The 22,351-nt window shown below is 43.7% G+C and overlaps 1 protein-coding gene across 1 annotated transcript in view; it reads right to left on the bottom strand.

The window, feature by feature from the left end:
* The window catches only part of PCSK2 (proprotein convertase subtilisin/kexin type 2), a 199,192-nt gene extending 183,411 nt beyond the window's left edge, over positions 1 to 15,781 (bottom strand). The window contains exon 1 of the mRNA XM_061622607.1: positions 15,381 to 15,781. Within this exon, the coding sequence (XP_061478591.1) occupies positions 15,381 to 15,563 (183 nt within the window). The 5' untranslated portion in view covers positions 15,564 to 15,781. The remainder of the gene's footprint in view (positions 1 to 15,380) is intronic.
* Between the last annotated feature and the right edge of the window lie 6,570 nt (positions 15,782 to 22,351).

The raw sequence follows: 22,351 nt of genomic DNA, 5'->3' as shown, positions 1-22,351 counted from the left end.
ATGCACATCATATCAATAAGATATAGGCACCAAAGTTGATCCACCTGCGCTATTTTTACTTGTTTTGTAAGCCACCACTAGTCAGAGCACAATTGTTTTCCAATTTGTAAAAACTAAATAATGTAAATATGTGCCACATTTGTTTTGTAAGGACGGCAATGTCAATGAGGTGACATTCTTAGTAAGGAGGGACATGAGTGGTGCCACCCGTTTCAGTGATCATGGATAGAGGGAGGTATAGCCATAGGGAGGTGCTGAACTACCATAGAAGATGAGGGCAAGGCTATCTATGCCATGTTCCTTGCTCCCACTTCTCTCATGGACAGGTTCTTGTTGCTCATCTGCTGTGCCCACTGGCCTGTATGCGCTGTTGTTTAACGCCAGATTGGTACACAATAAGACCACACTCATCCATGATTTGATTATGGATGAAGGTGCCAATTTGGCGTGCATTACTGAGACATAGGTGGGTGAGCTGGGAGGAGTTGATCTGACCCAGTTTTGCCCACCTGGCTACTCGGTGCACCAGCACAGGCTGCAGGGATGGGGGAGAAGGGTTGCTCTGTCACCAGGAAACTATTCTGTCTTGGAGCTGGCTGTGAGGGGCTGCACCTGGTATGGTGCCAAGGAGATAGTAAACTGGGGTTGCTGCTGATATACCATCCAGCTTGCTGCCCAGCAGCTTCTCTGACTGAGCTGGCAGAGGCCATCTCAGCTGTGGTATTGGAAGAACCCAGAATGATAGTCTTGAATGATTTCAATGTCCACTCTGAGGCTGCCTCTAGTGTTCCAGCTCAGGACTTCATAGCCTTCATGAAGACCGTGGGGCTGTCTCATGTTGTCACTGGCCCGAAACATAGGGCAGGGCACACCCTCGACTTGGTTTTTGCTCCAGATGGAGGAAGGGGTGGTCTGGAGATGGGGGAGTGAATATTGCCCCATTGTCATGGTCAGACCACTTCCTGGTGAAGTTTAAACGTACTGCTCTGATCCTCCACTGCAGGGGTGATGGACAAATTAATATGGTCCACTCCAGGAGACTAATCTAAACCACTGGATTCCTGAATGCCCTGGGGAAGTTTCCAGTAGATAGAACAGATGACCCTGTTGAAGCCTTTGTCATGCTGTTGCACAGCAAGGCGCATTGGGCTCTTGACATGGTTGCCCCTGAGCACCCACTCTGTCATTGTGGAGCCAGGTTTGCAGCTTGGAACACCAGTGAGCTAAGGGCAATGAAACAGGCTGGACAACGGCTAGAGTGCAAGTGGTGAAAGACGTGCTGTGAGACTGTTTGAGCATGAGCAAAACATCATAACTGTGTGGCGGTGAGAGCAGCGAAGAAGCCCATTTCTCTGACACCATTGCATCCTCAAGTAGCTGTCCAGTGGAGCTTTTCCATATTGTCAGGGGTTTGTTGGCATCAACTCCAGGAAATGGAGTTTTAGATCTTTCGAAGACACACTTGAATTCTTTTCAAGGCACTTTGAGGGTAAAGTTGCTTGCCTCTGTAGCAGTCTTGATGCCCCATCCACATCTCCTTTAGTCCCCAATAAGGTGTCCAGTGCAACGTCTGCTGCAACATCTTGGGATCGGTTTCAGTTGATGCTGCCTGATGACGTGGACAAGGTGCTTGCGATGATGCGGCCAGCGACGTCTCCTCTCGACCCTTGCCCTTCTTGGCTTATTAAAGCTTGCCAATGGGGGTTGACCGAGTGGATCCAGGGTGTGGTCAATGCATCATTGTGGGAGGAAGTGCTTCCAGCTGCCCTGAAAGAGGCAGTGATCCAACTGCTCTTCAAAAAGCCCACCTTGGACCCATTGGTTTGTGACAACTACCATCTAGTCGCAAATACCCCCTTTTTAGGGAAGGAGATTGAGAGGTTGTAGCGTAGCAATTGCAAGTACTCTTGGATGAAACAGATTATCTTGACCCATTCCAATCTCTGTTCAGGTCTGGTTATGGGACTGAATCGGCCTTGGTTGTCCTCATAGATGACCTTTATCGGGAGAAGGGCAGGGAGAGTGCGACCCTGTTATTCTTACTTAATCTCTCAGCAGCTTTTGATGCTATTGACCATGGTATCCTTCTGAGCTGACTTGGTGAGATAGGTATTGGAGGCACTGTTTTACAGTGGTTCTGATCCTACCTCCAGGGTTGTTTTCTGAGAATAGCATTGGGTGATTGTCTTTTGGCCCCCTGGCAGTTGTGCTGTGGGGTGTTGCAGGGTACCATCTTGTCCCCCATGCTGTTTAACATCTATATGAAGCCCTTGGAAGCGGTCATCAGGAGACTTGGGGCTAGGTGTCAGCAGTAAGTTGATGATACCCAGCTCTATTTCTCTGTAACATCTGAACAGGGAGAGGCTGTGCAAGCCCTAGACCGGTGCCTGGACTTGGTGGTGGGCTAGATGAGGGCCAATAAACTGAGTCTGAATCCTAGCAAAACAGAGGCACTGTGGGTTGTGGTTCCCTGAGTTCAGTTAATTGGTCAGTTGCCTGCTTTGGATGGGGTCGTACTCCCTCTGAAAAAGCAGGTTCTTAGTCTGGGGGTGCTTCTGGAGCCATCTTTTTCACTAGAGGCCCAGGTGACCTCAGTGTCTAGGAGTGCTTTTTACCAGCTATAGCTGGTAAGATAGCTGCAGCCATTTCTGGACTAGGATAGCCTGACAACTGTTGTCCCTGCACTGGTAATATCCAGCCTGGACTGCAATGTGCTACCAGGCTAAGTTCAAGGTTCTGGTTTTGGTGTACAAAGCTCTACACAGCTTGGGACCAGGATACCTGAAATATCATCTTACCCCTTATATACCCAGTTGAACACTGCACTCTGCAGGTGAGGGCCTCCTGGAGATACCATCTTATCAGGAGGTCCATTCCACACAACATAGGAAACGGACCTTTAGTGTGGTGGTGCCTACCCTTTGGAATTCCCTCCCCTTAAATATTAAGACAGGCACCATCTCTGTTATCTTTTTGGTGCCTACTGAAGACCGTCCTCTTTCAATAAGCCTTTTACATAGAAACCTTATCCCAAGCTGCATCTGTGTTGGAATTGCTTTTTAAGATGTTTTTGAAACTTTTCAAAACAGATGTTTTTAAAGATGTTTTGTTGTACTATATTTTAAAGTCTGTTTTATGATGTTTTAGAGTGTTTTAGTGTTTTAGTTTGCCACCCTGGGCTCCTACTGGGAGGAAGGGTGGGATATAAATTTAATAAATAATAATAATTCTATCTTGTGTGAGATTCCAATGGTCACAGCAAGCCATTTTACTCCTTCCAGTTTTGTCTTCAATTCCTTTGGCCAGGTACAGCTAACTTGTGGTCCTCCAGCTTTTGATAGACTGTAACTCCCATCATCCCTGACTAGTGGCCATTTTGTCTAGGGCTGATGGGAGTTGAAACATTAGGTTCCCCATCCCTGCCTATGGCTAAGGAAAAGTGTGATTGCTAGTAGTGAAAGCTGTTTCCACTTGGTGATGTAACTGCACAGTAACCACACGTAGGAACCCCTTTGGGCAGTATCTTGTAGTGCAACATTATGGGTGGATAATCCATGAACTGAGTATTGCTGTCTAAGTGGTTCAGCCACGTTTCATCCAAGCCAAATCAGCCCTCCAAAGATTGGTGGTCATGTCACTATTGTTAAAATCAGTCTAGGCTAGATCATGAGGACTTGCAGACAGGTTAAACAGTAGTGGCTAATAAACCAGCCTTCCCCAATCTGGTGCCCTCCAGATGTTTTGGACTACAATTCCCACCATCCTCAGTCAGCATGGCCAGTGGATACAGATGATGGGAGCTGTAGTCCCAGACATTTGAAGGTCACCAGGTAGGGAACAACTGGTGTACAGTATATAGTAATAGCCTGTTTATGTGCTTAGGTAGGGTGGCTATGTAGCCAAAATAGGGCTGAAGAAGAAGACGGAGGTATTGGCATATTCTCATGAACCCCAAAGCTTGCACAAGCAGAAAAGAAACATTTTGGAGAAAGAAACCTAAGGTGCACCCCCCCCCGCAAACATCCCTAGAAGAATTAAGCATGTTAAGTGGCTGTGGGATGCTAGCTGACTGTTAGAGGGAAAAATGGAAAACCAGGTGGGAATAAGAATGGAATGGAAGAAGGCATGGTTGGAAGGAACACTGAAGATAAAAAGAACCCTGCTGGAATAGACCAAATCCCTATCTAGAGCAGCATTCTGTTCTCTCTGTGGACAACCAGATGCCTATGGAAGCCCACATGCAGGATATGAATGCAATAGCACTGTCTGAACAAGATCACACTGCAACATTTTGCTGCAGGTTCCATTTACCCACCCAGATTGTCTAAAGAGCCACTTGCCCTTAACATTTGTTGTGTTGAAAACTATCACCCAAGCAGGAGGCTGCAAACATAAAGACTATATTGCACCTGAAGAATGAGAGAAAATTGGTTTCTTCGACTGAAAGTGGCTTGTGCGTCATTTGGGAGTGCGGGTTTCACACGGGTGAAACTGTTGTAAGGGAATGACACTCAAGGCTTATGAATGCAATATCCACAGTAATGAATTCATTGATTTAACTGTATATAGCCCAGCCATTCCTGAAGGCCCCCAGTAGGTAACAAATTTGAGCAGACATGTAAAATTCCATTCAAGCAGAACAAAATTAATGCACTCTAAAAAAAAATTGGATATGATATGATTTATTATATTTATCCCCTGTTTCTGTCCATGGACTCACAAAGCAGCTTGTGAGATTAAAACCAGTAACAGATAAATAAAAATGATCATAAAAACAAACAGGCACAGATAGCAGCACATAAAAAACCAACAGACTCTTTCCCACCAATGCTGCCTTTGCTGATGGTCAAGCTCAGCCTTGGTTGACAAAACCCAAGAACGTGCTTCTAGAACATGCTGAGTTGAGTGACTTGAAAAAAAAACATTCCAGCAAACAGCTATCTCAAGGTAGCCAACATGGTAATTTCTAAATGTTTTGGATGGCAACTGCCATCAATCCCTCCCAGAGAGGAGGAGGAGCTCTGGTGAGACTCGGCGGTGCTCACTGCGAGGGAGAAGGGACTCGGGATTCCTGACCCCGAAAGACTTGGGAGGCAGCTGACCAAGAGAGGAGGAGGAGGAGCTCTGGTGAGACTCGGTGGCACTCACTGCGAGGGAGAAGGGATTCGGGATTCCTGACCCTGAAAGACTTGGGAGGCAGCTGACCAAGAGAGGAGGAGGAGCTCTTGTGAGGTAAGCAGCTCATCTGCATACTTTCCCACCAGACTCGGTGGCGTGCACCTACTGGAGCGCGAATTGAACACACAGACACACTCACAAACTACAATCCATTCAACTAATTCCTGCCACTGACAACAGGAACAACAAGACTGCCACTGACAACATAGTAAACAACAAACAGAAAATGGAGGGGGATCAATCAGTTGTTGTCACCTGCAAGGTGTGCACTATGTTCATCTTCTTGACGGAAACCATCCGCGATTACACTTGCAGCAAGTGCAGATTGGTGGCACTCCTAGAAGAAAAGGTCAGCAGGCTGCAGCAACGCATCCACACCCTGCAACTTATCAGAGAAGATGAGGACTTCCTCGATAGAACACAAGAGGAATTAAGAGAACTACACAAAGTACAGGAACAAAGCAACAAGGAAGAAGAGGACTGCAACAGCAACAAATCCTCATGGAGGACTGTCACTGTAAGGGCAAGGAAAAACAGGAGGGATTCAGAACTGCTGCAACTAACAAATCGCTTTCAGCGTCTCTCAGCAGACAGCACCTCTGAAGAGCCTCAACAAACTCACCTGCATCAAGAGCCACTGGCTGCAAAGGAAGACTCCACACCCCACAAGAAGGAAGCTGATGCAACCACCGCTCGCGGCAAAAAGAGGAGGATGCTGGTGGTTGGAGACTCATTGCTCAGGGGGGTAGAGGCATCGGTATGCCAGCCGGACAAAATGAATCGGGAAGTCTGTTGTCTCCCTGGGGCACGCATCCAGGACGTCGCTGACAGCCTGCTGAGGCTCATTGGGAAACAAGATAGGTACCCCTTTCTCCTCATCCATGTGGGCACGAACGACACGGCCAGAAACACCTTGGAACAGATCACCTTGGACTATGAGGCTCTGGGTAGGAAGGTCAAGGATTTGGGGGCGCAGGTGGTCTTCTCGTCAATTCTTCCCATGAAGGATAGAGGACTACAAAGGGAAAGGAAGATACTGCAGGTCAAAGACTGGTTACGCAGATGGTGTCGACGGGAGAGGTTTGGATTCTGGGACCATGGTCTAAGCTTCTTGGAGGGGGGATTGTTGGCAAGAGATGGGCTGCACCTCACGAGGACTGGGAAGAATCTCTTTGGCAGAAGTATGGCAAAACTCATCAAGAGGGCTTTAAACTAAAGCCTCTGGGGGATGGAGATGATAGCTTAAAGACCGATCCAAAGACAGCGGGTTGGAAACGCAAGGATTTGAAGGGTACAGGAGACACTGGGAGAGAGAAAGGGATGCACGGCAAAGCTCACGGTATATTAACAGACGAATCCAATCAGGACAAAAGAGACTTCTGGTGTCTATATACCAACGCACAGAGCCTGGGAAACAAGCAAGAGGAGCTTGAAGTCTTAGTGCATCAAGGCACTAAGGCATCCAAGCTTGGATGGCTTTAAAGAAGATTAGACAAATTCATGGAGGACAGGGCTATCAATGGCTACTAGCCATGATGGCTGTGCTCTGCCACCCTAGTCAGAGGCAGCATGCTTCTGAAAACCAGTTGCCGGAAGCCTCAGGAGGGGAGAGTGTCCTTGCACTCGGGTCCTGCTTGCAGGCTTCCCCCAGGCACCTGGTTGGCCACTGTGAGAACAGGATGCTGGACTAGATGGGCCACTGGCCTGATCCAGCAGGCTCTTCTTATGTTCTTATGTTCTTAAGGCAATTATGACTTCATAGGGATAACAGAGACTTGGTGGGATGACTCCCATGATTGGAATATAGCCATTCAAGGATATAAACTCTACAGAAAGAATAGAAGCAACAGAAAAGGAGGGGGAGTAGCGTTTTACGTCAAAGACAAATACATCTCTATGGAAATCCAAGAGAGCGAACAAAGTGGTCCGATAGAGACCATTTGGGTAAAAATAAATGGAGAAACAAATAAAACCGACATGGTAGTAGGTGTCTACTACAGACCCCCTGGCCAAGAAGAGGTGGTAGATGAGGTCTTTCTCAAACAAATCTCTGAAATCTCAAGGAGGCAAGAAGTAGTAGTGATGGGGGACTTCAACTACCCGGATATCTGCTGGGAGACAAACTCTGCGAAGCACAAAGCCTCCAACAAATTCCTGATGGGCCTTGCTGATAATTTCCTCTTTCAAAAAGTGGAAGAAGGAACAAGGGGATCGGCAATCCTGGACCTGATCTTAACTAACAGGGACGAATTGGTCACGGGAATTAAAGCGGTCGGTACCTTGGGGGAAAGTGACCACGTAATGCTGGAATTTGTGATTCTGGGGAAAGCCAAAGAAGAATATAGTCAAATATGGACCTTGGATTTCAGGAAAGCCAATTTTAGCAAGCTCAGGGAAATGATGGGTAGGATCCCGTGGCTAGATAGACTAAAGAAAAAAGGAGCCCAAGAAGCATGGGAGTTCATGAAGAACGTATTACAAACAGCGCAATCACAAACAATTCCAAAGAGGAAGAAAAACGGAAGACATCGGAAAAAGCCAGTGTGGCTACACGGAAGACTGGTGGAGGAGGTAAAAATAAAAAAGAGCATGTATAAAGAATGGAAGGAAGAGTACCGACGAGCGGCTCGGGCTTGCAGGAATAGCGTAAGGAAAGCTAAAACCCAGAATGAGCTGAGGCTGGCGAGGGAAGCGAGGAACAACAAAAAGGGTTTTTCCAATTATGTTCAAAGTAAGAGAAAGACCAAGGAAATGGTGGGACTGCTGCTCAATGAGGATGGCAAAATGTTGACAGATATCAAGGAAAAGGCAGAACTGCTCAACGCCTATTTTGCCTCCGTTTTCTCCCAAAAAGGGAACAGTGTGCAACCTTGCATCGGTAGCAATCTCAGTAAGGGGTCGGGATTGCAGTTCAAGATTGATAAGGAGATAGTCAGGAAATACCTAGTTAACCTAAATGAGTTCAAATCTCCAGGGCCTGATGAACTGCATTCCTGAGTATTGAAGGAACATACTGATGTACTCTCGGAACCTCTTGCCATCATGTTTGAGAAATCCTGGAGAACGGGAGAGGTGCCGGAGGATTGGAGATGGGCAAACGTCATCCCGCTCTTTAAAAAGCGTAAAAAAGAAGATCTGGGGAATTACAGGCCGGTCAGTCTGACTTCAATATCCGGAAAGATATTAGAACAGATAATAAAAGAGTCCATTGGCAACTATCTAGATGACAATGCTGTGATTAGTAGGAGCCAGCATGGGTTTGTCAAGAAAAAATCCTGTCAAACTCATCTCATCTCTTTTTTTGATCAGGTCACTAGCTTAGTAGATGGTGGAAATGCTGTAGATGTCATCTATCTAGATTTCAGCAAAGCGTTTGACAAAGTCCCCCACGACCTTTTGATTAGCAAACTGGTCAAATGCGGACTAGATGGAAATACTGTCAGGTGGATTCACAACTGGTTGGAAAACCGTACTCAAAGAGTGGTCGTCGGTGGCTCTGCTTCGGACTGGAAGGAGGTTTCGAGTGGAGTGCCACAGGGCTCTGTCCTGGGGCTGATACTCTTCAACATTTTTATCAATGACTTAGATGACAGGGTGGAGGGAAGCCTTATGAAGTTTGCGGATGATACGAAACTGGGAGGGATAGCTAACACAATGGAAGACAGGAATAAAATCCAAAGAGACCTGGATAGACTAGGAAATTGGGCTGAAATTAATAAAATGAATTTCAATAAAGACAAATGCAAGATTCTGCATTTAGGTACAGGATGGGAAATACCCGGCTTAGCAGTAGTGCGTGTGAGAAGGACCTTGGAATTGTAGTGGATCGCAAGTTGGACATGACCCAGCAGTGTGATGCTGCGGCAAAAAAGGCAAACGCGGTTTTGGGCTGCATAAACAGAGCTATAGTTTCCAGGTCAAGGGAAGTAATAGTCCCACTATATTCTGCATTAGTCAGGCCTCATCTGGAATACTGCGTTCAGTTCTGGACGCCTCATTTTAAGAAAGATATAGACAAGTTAGAGCGGGTTCAGAAGAGGGCGACGAGGATGATAGCCAGTATGGAGAACAAGTCTTATGAGGAAAGGTTGAAGGAACTTGGCATGTTCAGTCTGGTGAAGAGAAGGCTGAGGGGTGACATGATTGCACTCTTTAAGTACCTGAAGGGCTGTCACATAGAGGAGGGTACAGATTTGTTCTCTGCTGCTCCAGAGGGTAGGACTAGGTCTAATGGTTTTAAGTTGCAGGAGCGTAGATTCAGATTGGACATTAGAAGGAACTTCTTGACAGTAAGGGCAGTTCGGCAATGGAACCGACTGCCTAGGGAGGTGGTGGGATCCCCTTCGCTGGATGTCTTCAAGCAGAGGCTGGACAGCTATCTGTGGGAGATGCTCTAGCTGTGGATTTCCTGCTGTGAGCAGGGGGTTGGCCTTGATGGCCTACAAGGCCCCTTCCAACTCTATGATTCTATGATTCTATGAATGATGGGAGCTGTATTCCACAACACATTGGCTACCATTGAGATAGCTCTTTACTGGGAAGTCCATTCTAGCCATTGGATGACTGGCAGCATCTATGTCTAATATCAGATGCACCAAATCACACCCTTACTGCTTTTGAAGCAACAGCAACTTTCTGTGTTAACTCTGGAAAGGTATAAGAGAGGGTTGTTTTTTTAAAGAGTCTCTTTCCTTCTTGTTTGAAGTCCTTCTTCATTATCTAGCTTTGACTGTTTAAAAGTGCAGATTTCACAATGGAGAGTATTAAGCAATTAAATTCTCCAAGGATCTGAATTGGACCTGTGCAATTTAATTTACAGTGCTATCCTCTACAAGCTTTATTCAGAAATAAGTATCACCTTGTGCTTAGGATTGCAACTTTATTCATAAATGATCTGGAATTATTAGGACAAGCAGAGCAGTAGCTAAATTTGCAGATGACCTCCCACTTTTCTTTTTTAGGATGATGACATCCAAAGTAAGCTGTGAAGAACTCAAGAAAGATCTCTCCAAACTGGATAAATGGGCAAGAAAACAGCAAATCAGATTCATTATAAAGTGATGCACATTGGGACAACTCCCCCCACAAGAACCCCTGTATTAAAAATATGGAATTGGAATTGGCTGTGACAACTCAGGAAAGAGATCTTAGGGTCCCTGTTAGGGACACCTCATTGAAAATGTCTACTCACTGTGCAATAGTGTCAATGTAAAGGGAGACACTCAAAGTGGAGTTATAAGAAAAGGTATTAGCCATAAAACTGCTGGTATCATAATGCACTTAAATATAAATCTGCAGCATGGATGACCAGCACGGTATCTTCCAGATGCTGTTGGACTCTAGCTCCCATTAATCCCAGGCAGCATAGCCAGTGGTCAGGGATTATGGGAGTTGCAGTACAACAAGCATCTAGAAGGTGCCATTTGGAAAACGATGTACAATTTTTTGGTCATCCCATCATAATATTGGAATATCCTAGGATTGGGAAAAGATATCATAGTATGGAGAAATGTTCTGAAAAGCATGACTAGAAAGGTATGGGGGTGGACCATCCTCCCTATAAAGAAAGGCTAAAGTATCTGGGTATGTTTAGTTTAGGGTGTTGAGAAGACTGCTTAAAATGGGCCGTTACAGAAGTTTAGAAAGTGGAATGGTATGGAGAGAATGAGAGGGAGAGAGAGATTTTTAACACATGATGTTTGCTGAAAATATTGCAAGGTCATTCAGTGAAGAAATGTGACCTGCAGTTGGTTCTGAACAGACAAAAGGAAATATTATTTTATACAAGTTATGTAATTTGCTGCCACTGGTTCTGATCACAGGCACTAGCTTGGATGACTTTAAAAGGAGTTAGACAAATTCATGGAGGATAGGACTAGTAAAACTAAGAGCCATCATAACTAAAATGGAACCTCCATTTTGAGAGGCAGTATATCTCTGTAAACTATATGCTGGGGGCACATACAAGAGGGAAGAGTGGTTTCCTTCATGCCTTGCTTGTAGGCTTGCCTGTGGCATCCAGTTCATTACTTGGGGAAGCAGGAACCAACTGTTGGTTTGATCTGGTAGGACTCTTCTTATTTCTGTTATCTTCAGATTATTTCATCCCATCTGCAAATTTGGTTCCTATCCTGTTCCATTTCTTTCTGTGTATCTGTTCCCAGTGCAGTTAATTGGCCACCTGTTGTTTACCTTTCTCTCTGGTGCAGGAAACAGTCCATTTGTTCCTCTCCTTTGTTTCTTGAGGGCACACTCAGCCTTTCATCAAGCTAATGTTGATTGCAAAGTTGTCTTGTCTCTTTCCCTTGAAACCTACAGTTCTATATCAACCATCTGTGGTAAGTCAATTTGTGATAATGGCCACCCAAAGCCCTTTCCCGAAGGGCATTTAATGTAACTAATAAACACCATTGGTTTCAGATAAAATTAGACTGTGTGCTGTATAGGGTATATGTGTCTCCCCAAGACAGGAAAAAAATGTGCTCATCTGTATACTGCATATATCTATGTTTGTGCATGTTCAAAGATATGTATTGGATGGCTGTATTTAATATCTGCACGCTAAAAGTAAGCTCATTTTCTTGGAGAAAGTGAGGACTGTTGGCTTGGTTGTTCAGAAAGTATGGAATGAGCCATTTGGGTAGAAGTACTTTTTATTTATTTAAACATTAACTGCATTTATACCTGTCCTACAACAGAGGCTATCTGCAATTGAGATTTTACAATGACTTTATGTTATACAGAAGTTTTGAATATTGGTTTTTAATCCCTGTGTCTCTGTTTCCCCCTTGCACTTCATTACTCTCAGACAAATCAGATAATTTTCTCCTTTTTTATGGACAAGATTCCACTTTTTTATGAATAATCCCTGTAATCCACCTTAAATCCTTGAGATAAAGTGATCTAAAATCTAGGCAGTTACCCCCCCCCTCTCTCTCACACACAAAATTAATTACTGAAGTATTTTGTGGGCCTACTTATTCTCAGGTGCTAACGTTTGCACACAATGCCACCTTATTTTCACATCATGAAGCAGTCCTCTGAAATAATCCCCAAGAGAAAACCTCCAAAATTACCATGTCAGGGGGAAAAAAAGCTAGCTGAAGTGTTTCTCTCACATGTAAACTTCAGATTTTTTTGGTGTTATTTCAGACACATGCCTCCCTCCCTAGTAAAAATAAGGTGGAAAATAACAGTGTGTGGGCTTTACTATGTCCAAAATAAATAGACGTATGTGTTGGTTCTTTATTTACATAAGACAAAGTGCTCAAAGCTTTATAATATAAGCCCACACAGTGCCCATTTTTTCTTAATTCCAAACAAAGGTACTTTGCTATTAAACTTGTTTGACAGAATCTAAACAAAATCTGAGAATTATTGAGCTTGCCCAGCTTTAGCTGAAGTCAAAAATTAACTGAAAAGTAGACAAAATAATTCCCTTTTCCAAGGGAAGTTTTTTAAATTAAAGAGTATCTCATATACCTTTTCTCGACTTATTCCCATTAAAATCAGTTCAATGTACAATGTGAAACAGCATTTATAAATCACAGACAAATTGTCTTTTAAATGTTTCCTCTCTAGAATGCATTCCATGCCTCCATAAGTAGTTCTGACAATGCAATGCAAAGTCTTAAAGCCATACTTGTGGGGGAAACAATCAAGTCTGCTGGGAGATCCTTGCAGAATCATGTTTCTCAATAAGGGAGCAGGAATTTCCATAATCAGTGAAGCCAGCTCTGCAAAAGTGTCTAACTTAACTCCCCATAGAAAGGAGAAACCAAGGACTTATTGCTGAATTTATTGTTATGCAGAGCCAGTGGAAAGCAAATGCACATCTTGTAAATAATGCATGGTGATTCCCCCCCCCCTTCAAACAGGGTATGTGGAGATGGGAAGGAAAGATACAAAGGGAATATAAATGTAGCTTCCTAGACATTGTATTAAGTCCCCCAAGCCTCATATATAACGGGGGATGGAACCCTGCAATTCTATGCACACCTTCTGGGGAGAAAGTGCAACTACGCTCAATGAGACTGATTTCTAAGCAATTCCCTTATATAGTATACCACACATCACTATGGACTTGGTAGATGTCGGCTACTTGTTGTAGCTGCTGCTGCTGCTGCTGCTTTTAAACTAGAAGGGTTACCAGCAGTAAATAATCCTATATACGTCCACTAAAAAAAAAAAGTCCCACTGAGTTCAATGGGACTCACTTCCAGGAAAGTGGGTATAGGGCTGCAGCCTAAGCCTTAAAGAGAAACAAACCAATTTCATGGTCATAGTTCCTTCTACCAAGAGGAAGCAATGCTCAAATAAGATATTGCTGCTCACAATAGAAGGAAATGAACTTGCTCTCCTAGCTCCTTGTGCAAAGGCAGACAGGAAGGAGGCTGACATTCACTTCAGGTTACACCCTTGTAATGTGAGCATGGGCATAATAACTTCATGGACTCAGATACACATTCAGAGGAGAACAGTCCATCCCAAAATATTCTTAGCGTCTACCTTGTCCTCACTTATTTTGCCCAGTATTTGTAAATCTACACTTGGTCTTCATTTCATTTACGGGGGGGGAGGGGGAGAGAGCTACAGTGAAGACAAGGAGGACAGCACAGGTGACCGGCACATGGAACCACATCTCTTAATCAGGATGTGCAGGAAAAGTGAGAAGGGAGGATTTTAGAAGAATCTGAAAGATGTATGGGATGAAAAATCATATCTAAGGAGTTTGGCACAAAGAAGCTTGGCTTTTGAAAAAACAGAGGCTTATGTAGAGGATCCCTTCCCCAAAGCCCTAGCAATTGAACCACATCACTTTCTAATAAAAGAGGAGTTTGGGCAGTGCTAAATAGCATTGTATCTCTCAGATAGCAATGGGATTAAGCCACAGTGGTCATGCATTTTGCCTTTATTTTTCTAATGACTCCCTCTGTCAAGCTGAGGCAACACTGGTCCACCTGCCACAAGTCTGGCTGACTAATTTGGTGACTTTGATATGATTTTCTTTCAACGGCCTCCCCCACTTGATACACACACTTTAGGGACCCTGATCCAATTCCCAGTGAAGTTTGCAGGGGGACACCAATTAACTTAAATGGAAGTTGAATCAGGTCCTTCCTGTATAACTGGTGGAAAAAGGAAAAGAAAGAGCAGCAAAGGGCAGCCATCTCATTCTGTGCATATCTTTCTTTATATGTTTACATTTTTTCCTAAGGACTTCACAGGAGCTGTACTGACCAGGAACGTTTCATACGACCAAATGCTCAGAGTTTAGCAATTAGTCTAGATTAATCAAATGCATAGTGTCTCTTGCTTGCATGGAGAAAGAAATTGGTTTCAGCTTCAAAGGAATCAGAAAAGAGATGTGTGAAAGGCTCTTTGAAGCCATAAATTAGTAACATGCATGTATTCATCAAGCAGGTGGTCTAACCTCAGCAGCAGCTTGCTTTGTACTTAGCATTACAGCTTAACATTTCATTTTATTACATCCACATGTCATTTACATGAAATTTACATTTTAATCCAAGGTGCAAACTCCTTGTGTCTAGCTGTTCCTTATAGAAATCTCTTAAAAGCAGTTCTGATGGCTAAAAGCAGGCTCATCTCCTGATCCCCATGCACAAGCTTGAGTGAGTTCCTGAGACAAGATTGCCAACAGGGTAACCAACAAAAACTGCCTCCTGTAGGTATTTCAGCAGGAGAATGAAACCAGAGGGGGGCTCTGTTTTGCCTACAATTAACAGGATACTAAATTCACCATGTGAAGAAAGCACTGCTTGGCACTGATCTAAATCCTAGAGAGTCATGCTCTGCTGGTGCTGGGGTCTTTGAACCTTCACTGCCTGAACCTGCTGCTTCTAAGAAACTAAAGGGGTGGAAGAATCAGCCTAGAGGATCTCCTTTCTAACTTGGTGATCATCACAGAAGTGCGTGCTTTAAGGAACGACTTGGTTCTCAGTGCCCGTGCATGTACATCCATAATCCAAAAGATTGTTTTTTTAAAAAAAAACTTAGGTAGGACATTTTGTTTAGGAGCAATCACACAATAATAAGAGTTTCAAAGAACTCTGTCTACCTACCCCCTTCCTCGGCTGTAAAATTCATGCACAGATCAACTTTGCAAGAAGATGCACAAATTAATAGGGGATTTTTTTGGGGGGAGGGGTATTTTTAAAAGAATAAGAGAGAGAGAACCTTACCTTCCTGACCCCATTAAAGCCATATTCTGCAGCAAATTGCTTGGGTTCTGCTTCTCCCCCTTTGTGAAACTCAACCAAAAAATGATTCGTGTAGATGGGTCCTTCGGAAGCAAAGGCAAAACGAAGAAGCCCCATTAAAAAGAGGCCAGCTGTCTTCCAGTGTGGAACAGCGTCTGCCTTCATGGTTCTTTCGGACAGGGAGTGCAAGGGGGGTGGCTGGATATGATAACTGAAATAAAGATAAGCAAAAGAATAGCATTAATAATATCGATTTGGTAGGGGGTGATCAGAGGGCAAGCTGAAGGCAGCAGATCAACCGGTGCTCTGGCTTAGCATCTATCTGCCTTGAGAAGAGGGAAATCCGATGGGCTGGCAGCTCGTGAAATTATTCGGTTGTGAGTGTGCGTATGATGCCAGATCTGCATTTTCTTCAGCTCCTCCTCATTTATAACACAGCACGGCGGCCAAAAGAAAGCACCAACCCGGTCGAGATGAGACTGCAGGGCTGCCAATCACTTTCAGGCAAGAGGGTGTGCGATCCGCCCTCTGCCTCCCAGTTGGATGCACTCGGCGGGCTGGAGGGATTGCGCTGAGCAGAGGCAAACCTTCCGGGCGGCGGCGGCGGCCGGGGCTACTGCTTTACTGATTCAGCACCCTGGAGAATTCCTCCATTTCTCCAGCCCTGAGCGAGAGGAAGGAAAAGCCCAAGGGGGAGGGGGGGAGAGAAGCTCTCCAATCAGCAGCGGTGTTGCCATTGTTTTGTCTTTTGGGTCACTCGAGGCAATCTTGAAACACGAGCCACGTTCCTGTCCCCTTCCCACCGAGCCCCTTCTCTTACATTCCTGCATGATGTGGCATTCCTCCCTTCGCATTTCAACAGAAAGGACTTTTCGCTACCGAATAGTCTCTACCCGTTCTCTAATGCCGATTTGTTACGTTTTTATCGGGAGAAATTGGGCCGTGTTCAAGTGAGGCTGCTGAACTTGAAAGGACAGGCAATCCCTCTGACCAGGGGAGTGGGGGAGATGGTGCCTTAGAAGGGCGGGCTGCCTTCCCAGTTCATCAGCTAGATGACATTATTCCAACTCAAAACACTCGCTATTGATTCATTGCATATCTAATGTTAAGATCGCGTTACCTGCCTTGAGGGTGAAATTGATATGCAAATAAAGGGAAAGCAGTAATAAATCAATGCAACAGTTTCAGCTTTTAAATGAGGGGTATGTGTGGGAGGGAAAGCTTTCTGTTAGGCAAGATGAATAATATCTAAGAATATAAGATCTGCTGGATCAGGCCAACGGTCCATCTAGACCAGCGCTCTGTCCTGACGGTGGCCAGCCACATGCCTATGGGAAGCCTGCAAACAGGATCTGAGCACAAGAGCAATCTCCCCTCCTGCGGTTTCCAGCAACTGGCATTCAGGAGCATACTGCCTCTGACAGTGGAAGTAGAACATAGCATCTGGAATATGCAAAGCATTTTCCAGTTTTTCATCTTACCCACTAATCCTCAAAATGTACTTGAAAGGTATCTGAGGTCAGAATAACCACAGTATGCTTCCCCATGTATTTGTGGCTTGGCTCACTTGGTTGAGTGATCTAGAGGAATTTCCTCTGCAAGGACCTTTCTGTGAGGAGTTGCTTTCTTCCTGTGGCAGAGTGTGTCCTGGAGCACATAGGTTGATGATTTGGTTGCTGGAGCATCCATCAGATTGCCTTTCTGGCCGAGGATTTGGCAACAGACCATTTCAGTCTCTCTCACACCTATGACTCTAGGCAAGTCATCATTACTCATATTTCAGACATGTGTAACTGAGGCTGAGATAGCTAACCAGGTGCTGTACTACTTCCAATTACACGGCTATGTGCCCTGATAAAGGGTAGGGCCACAGAGAAGACACTTCAGTAAATCAAGGCCACCATTCACTGAATTTATACTCCAGCTAAGTGGTCAACTGAAGCAATGTATTTTATATAGGCTACTTCCAGGATTGGGAATAAAGTCAGTCAATTATTGATTGATTGATTGATTGATTGATTGTATTTGTATACCGCCCCATAGCTGAAGCTCTGTGGGCAGTTTACAACAATTAGACGAACACCTTAGATCTCCCAGGCACCCTACAATTTACAGTGTTCAATAGTATAAAAATCAGACTCATAGATGCAAGTAGATAATTGTCAGAATATACCCAGCCTAAAAATATTTAAAATCCTGAACATATGAGGAAAGTGGTAAAGTCAGCATACATGATCAGAGAATCCAAAGACAAGACAAGGCCAGGTATTTTTTACTTCTTTAACTGGCAAATAATTCTAAATTAAAATTGCAAAACATGCAAACTTTTGCTGCTCATATCTGTGGGCAGGAAACCCACCTCCAGCTTCCCTTCAGCACCATATGTATCTAGACAGTTGAAAAGTGATTAATTATGTCCATTGACCAGATTGGCCAAAAAACAAGCTTATTAGGCTTACCTTTGATAGCCATAGGGTGGATTCCAGCAAACTAATTCTTATTGAAATCAGTGGAACTAGTTTGCGCAGTTAGATGTTTAGTTCCTATTCATTTCACTAGAAATTATTCATGACTAATTTTTGCTGGATCGTATCCAATCCCACGTGAAGGCGAGGGAGGCAAAACATCTTATGGGAACTAGCTTAACCTTCATACAAATTGATTCCATTTAACTCCCATCTCTTAAGTGTGTGCAGAAGAATTTGGATAATGGAGAAGAATTATTTGAAGCTATAACTTCAAATAATTCTTTGCTGGCTTTTTAATGGAAATGTAACTCTCAATAGGATTTGAGAAAAGATATAATCATCCTGGGATCTCTTTGGAGTATAAAGACAGGACATGATTCTATTGTAAGTGAATTCCTAATCAGCAACATATTGACGAGGAAATCAGTGCACCCAAGCATACAGGTGAGTTCAAAGAAGATTGTTGTTGCTGTCACAATATGCATCCAATGAAAATCTTGCTGTACATTAAGTTGGGACTATATAAAATATAAAGGGGAAAGCTAACTTTCTATTCCAGCACAACACACCAAGGACCAATATTTAATATATCCAAGGGATCCCTTTTATGCTATTTCTACATTGGGACTTGAGAAAATGATTTTAATTGCAATTGAGTTTTGCAAAATAAATGACATTAAGAGCAGATGGGATCATTGCCAGAGATGTGTGAAAAAACCACCAGGAACGACATCACCTACCAAAACAACATTTGGCTTCCCTCAAGATCCCTACGGATGCTTCACATAAGCAAGAAATCCAGATTCACCTCAAATAGACTGAATTCAATAGCATCTCTAAAGCACCAGTGTTCGCAGCATTACTGGGTTCTCAAGAGAGAGAGAAAACCTGCAATGACTTGAAATTTTCCTCATGTGCAAATTTCCAGCCTGCAAAGCCCAAGGGCATCACGGCTACAAATCATCTTGTTTCAAACTTTTCATGAGAGATGTATACGCTCTGGTTTCCCTCTTCTAATTATATTGTAAGGGGACAGAGGCAGGAGGAATATACAGGAAAACACTAGTAACTACAGAGGATTCCTCTCTGCTGTCCGACCCAGCACCATCTCTAACCAGGGAAAATAAAAGGCTAGATAGATCTTATAGCAGGGGCAGCCAATAAGGTTGCTCTCCAGATGCTGCTGGACTGCAACTCCCATCATCCCCAGCCAGCATGGCCAATGGTCAAAGGGTCAATTTTGGAAGCCCAGTAATAGGAACATGGGAACGTAGGAAGCTGCCTTACAATCAGAGGCTGGAAAAGTTAATTTTGAACTACAACTCCCATCAGCCCAATCCAGTGGCTATGCTGACTGGGGCTGATGGAAGTTGTAGTTCAAAAATGTAACTTTTCCAACCTCTGCTTATAATGAGTCAGAACAGTGGTCCATCTAACTCAGGGTTGTCTACTGACTGGAAGCAGCTTTCCAGGATTTCAGGCAGGGGTCTCTCCCAGCCCTACTTGGAGATGTCAGGGATTGAACCTGAGACCTTCCACATGCAAGGCAGATGCTCTACCACTAAGCCATGGACCTTCCCCAATGGGATTTGGGGAGGAGTTTCATGGTGTATTAGGAACACATGGGATCAAGATGGTGACTAGAGTTAGGGGTTGGCTTGAGGCAACACAATGCATTGGGGGCTGTTGCCATTATCATAATATACAGGAAGAAAAGGAGAAGGGGACATGCAGGTTGGATTGTCCATTGGAGGGAGGGACCTTTAAGAATGTGGCCAGGTGCAAACTCAGGTCCAGGACAGGAAAACAACAGCCCACCACACACTCAACATTCATGCAAATTGGTCTTGAAAAGGCTGCTGTGCATCTGCTCTTAGAATATCAGGATTTTACTACTACTACAAGAAATCATGAGTACAAAAGATAAATGATGGTGTCGTTTTTAACTCAAGCAAATGATCTTTTAATAAAAAGGAAGGCATAATCCAGCAAAAGTTAGCCATAGCTAAGGATTACAATCCTGGTATATTTGCCTGAAAGGAAGCTGCAGTGAACACATGTTTCTTTCTGTGTAAAACATATACGATCTGGTTGCATGCCCCACTGAAAATTCAAAATTGTGATGTCCATCCTGATTCTATACATATTTACCTGGAAGTAAGCCCCACTGTGTAGAGTGGTTCTTACTCATAAATAAGTATGCATCTGACTGAACTTAAGCCTAATTCAATGACAATCAGTCATGACAAATTTTTGCTGGTTTGTGCACCACCATATCTTTTCCTGGAAAACTCCCTCAACATTCTGAAATCATCCAAACAGAATAAATTACACATAGGAATCTGCCTAGCCATCCCCTAATTGTTTTGCTGAATTTCTTCCTCTAGGAACAATAATGCCTATAAAGGCAGGAGAGGCTTATTTAAGATTTCTGCTTATTTTTTTTAATGGAAATTGAGACCTTTGGGGAATAGTACAAAATGTACTCTGATAAAACCTAACAAACATTTTTAGAAGAAGAAAAAAGCTGCTAAATACAAAACCAAAAATCAACCTGGCATGTTCTCCATAATCCATTTTGAAAATGGAGTAGAGGCTTTAATCCACTCTGCAAAAAGTCAAGTGAAAGCAATGTGGATTAAAGGGAGAGCGAGCTACTTAATTTCCCCTAAAACAATTGTTACAGAACAAAACAATAAGCAACAGAGAGAAAACAAAAATGGTGGAATGAAGCAAAGAAAAGACTGATTTGCTCTAAAAATGTCCCACCCAGGGCTCCTACTGGGAGGAAGGGCAGCATATAAATCTATTAAATAAATAAATAGGATCTTTTAAATTTACCCCTTCATGTGCCTGGTCCTGAAACAAATCACTCATGGCTATCAGATGCTGTGCTTGAAAAAATATGAGGGACGGAGCCAAAGAAACCATCACATGTCTGGCCCTGGATCAACTGGACTGACCTCCCTCACACCATATCAACCATGCTGTTCTTGCTGTTTATATAAAAAAATGGTTGCATTCAGAATTTTAACATTGTTTTTCAGTCTTGCCCATTTCTGCTCTTCCAACCATGGGCCGAGCTCGCCAAGAGGATAGTGCAAGGAATGCTTCAGCATTTGGGGCACACTTTGTGGGGCCCCAGACTCTGAGCTTTCACTTTTAAAAAGTACTTCTCTAGTCCTTATAGGAGAGTTATGAAGCAAAATGTGGAGGCACCAGACTACACCATTGTTTTGTGAGAAATGAGCCTGCTGCCATTTTCTGCGAGTGGTATTCAATGTATGCTTCTGAATACCATTTGCTGGAAACTGCAGAAGGGGAGAGTGCTTGCATCCAGGTCCTGCTTGCGGGCTTCCCATGGGCATCTGGTTGACCACTATGAGAACAGGATGCTGGACTTGATAGCCATCATGGTGAGTCACCACTGATAGCCTTGTCCTCCATGTATTTGTCTAATCTGCTTTTAAAGCCATTCAAGTTGGTGGCCATCACTGCCTCTTGTGGGAGCAAATGCCATAGTTTAACTATGTGCTGTATGAAGAAGTACTTTCTTTTGTTTGTCTGCTTCTCCACACCATGCATCATTTTATCTACCACTATCATGTCCCCTCTTACTCACAGTTTTTCTAAATAAAATATGGTAGCCTTTCCTCCTAGGGGAGTCACCCCAGTCCCCTGATCATTTTGGCTGCTTTTTCTGCAGTGTTACCAGCTCTACAATATCATTTGTAGGAAATGGTGACCCAACTAGTCCACCAACATCTGGAGGGCTGCTGGTTGTCCATACCATTTTTCTTTGCTATGAACCAGTTCAACTTTTCATTTTTTATTTTCTTGGACCTAAGCATTTCAAGTCACATTTTGACTTTTTCCATACTAATGGTACAACGAATAGAAAAACATGAACTGAATGGAGAAGAAGAAATCACAGCCATTCACCACAAAAGTAATCTGTGGCAATGCTGTCATGATGGATGGAGAGGAATGTGTCAGTCATTGATGGCGCAAGTAGAGTCACAGTGAAACATGGCAGAAGAGGGAGGAAAGTATTCGTAAGTCAAGTTCCTTCTAACACTCAGTCCCTATGTGTGACTCTGTTTCAAACTCTTGTGGAATCAATTTAGTAGGACATTTCAGGGTGGGGGAATAACATGTCCAAGGAGAAGCCATACTTGTTTGAAAGGATTCTTTGATTCATTTTTCATAAGGGCAAATTGGATTGTTTCAATGTCCACGTTCCCAGCTTTACAGAAAGGACCTTCTCACATGCTTACCAGGGCTATTAAGTGCTTAAGCAATTTAAATCTCTTCCTCTGAGAGAGAGAAAAAACCACAACAATGCATGAGAGCCTCTTGATGACAGTTTGGGCTTTCCTTGGAACAGTGCCCACCCAGTTTTACTCTTCTGTGTGAGTGAGTCATACAAAACTGATTTAAATTTCAACCCTGTCTTTAGTAATGCCATGTTGGTGCTAGTCAGAA

This window comes from Rhineura floridana, chromosome 4 (genome assembly GCF_030035675.1).
Source record: "Rhineura floridana isolate rRhiFlo1 chromosome 4, rRhiFlo1.hap2, whole genome shotgun sequence".
NCBI classification, from domain to species: domain Eukaryota; kingdom Metazoa; phylum Chordata; class Lepidosauria; order Squamata; family Rhineuridae; genus Rhineura; species Rhineura floridana.
This window is presented reverse-complemented; position numbering and strand designations above follow the sequence as displayed.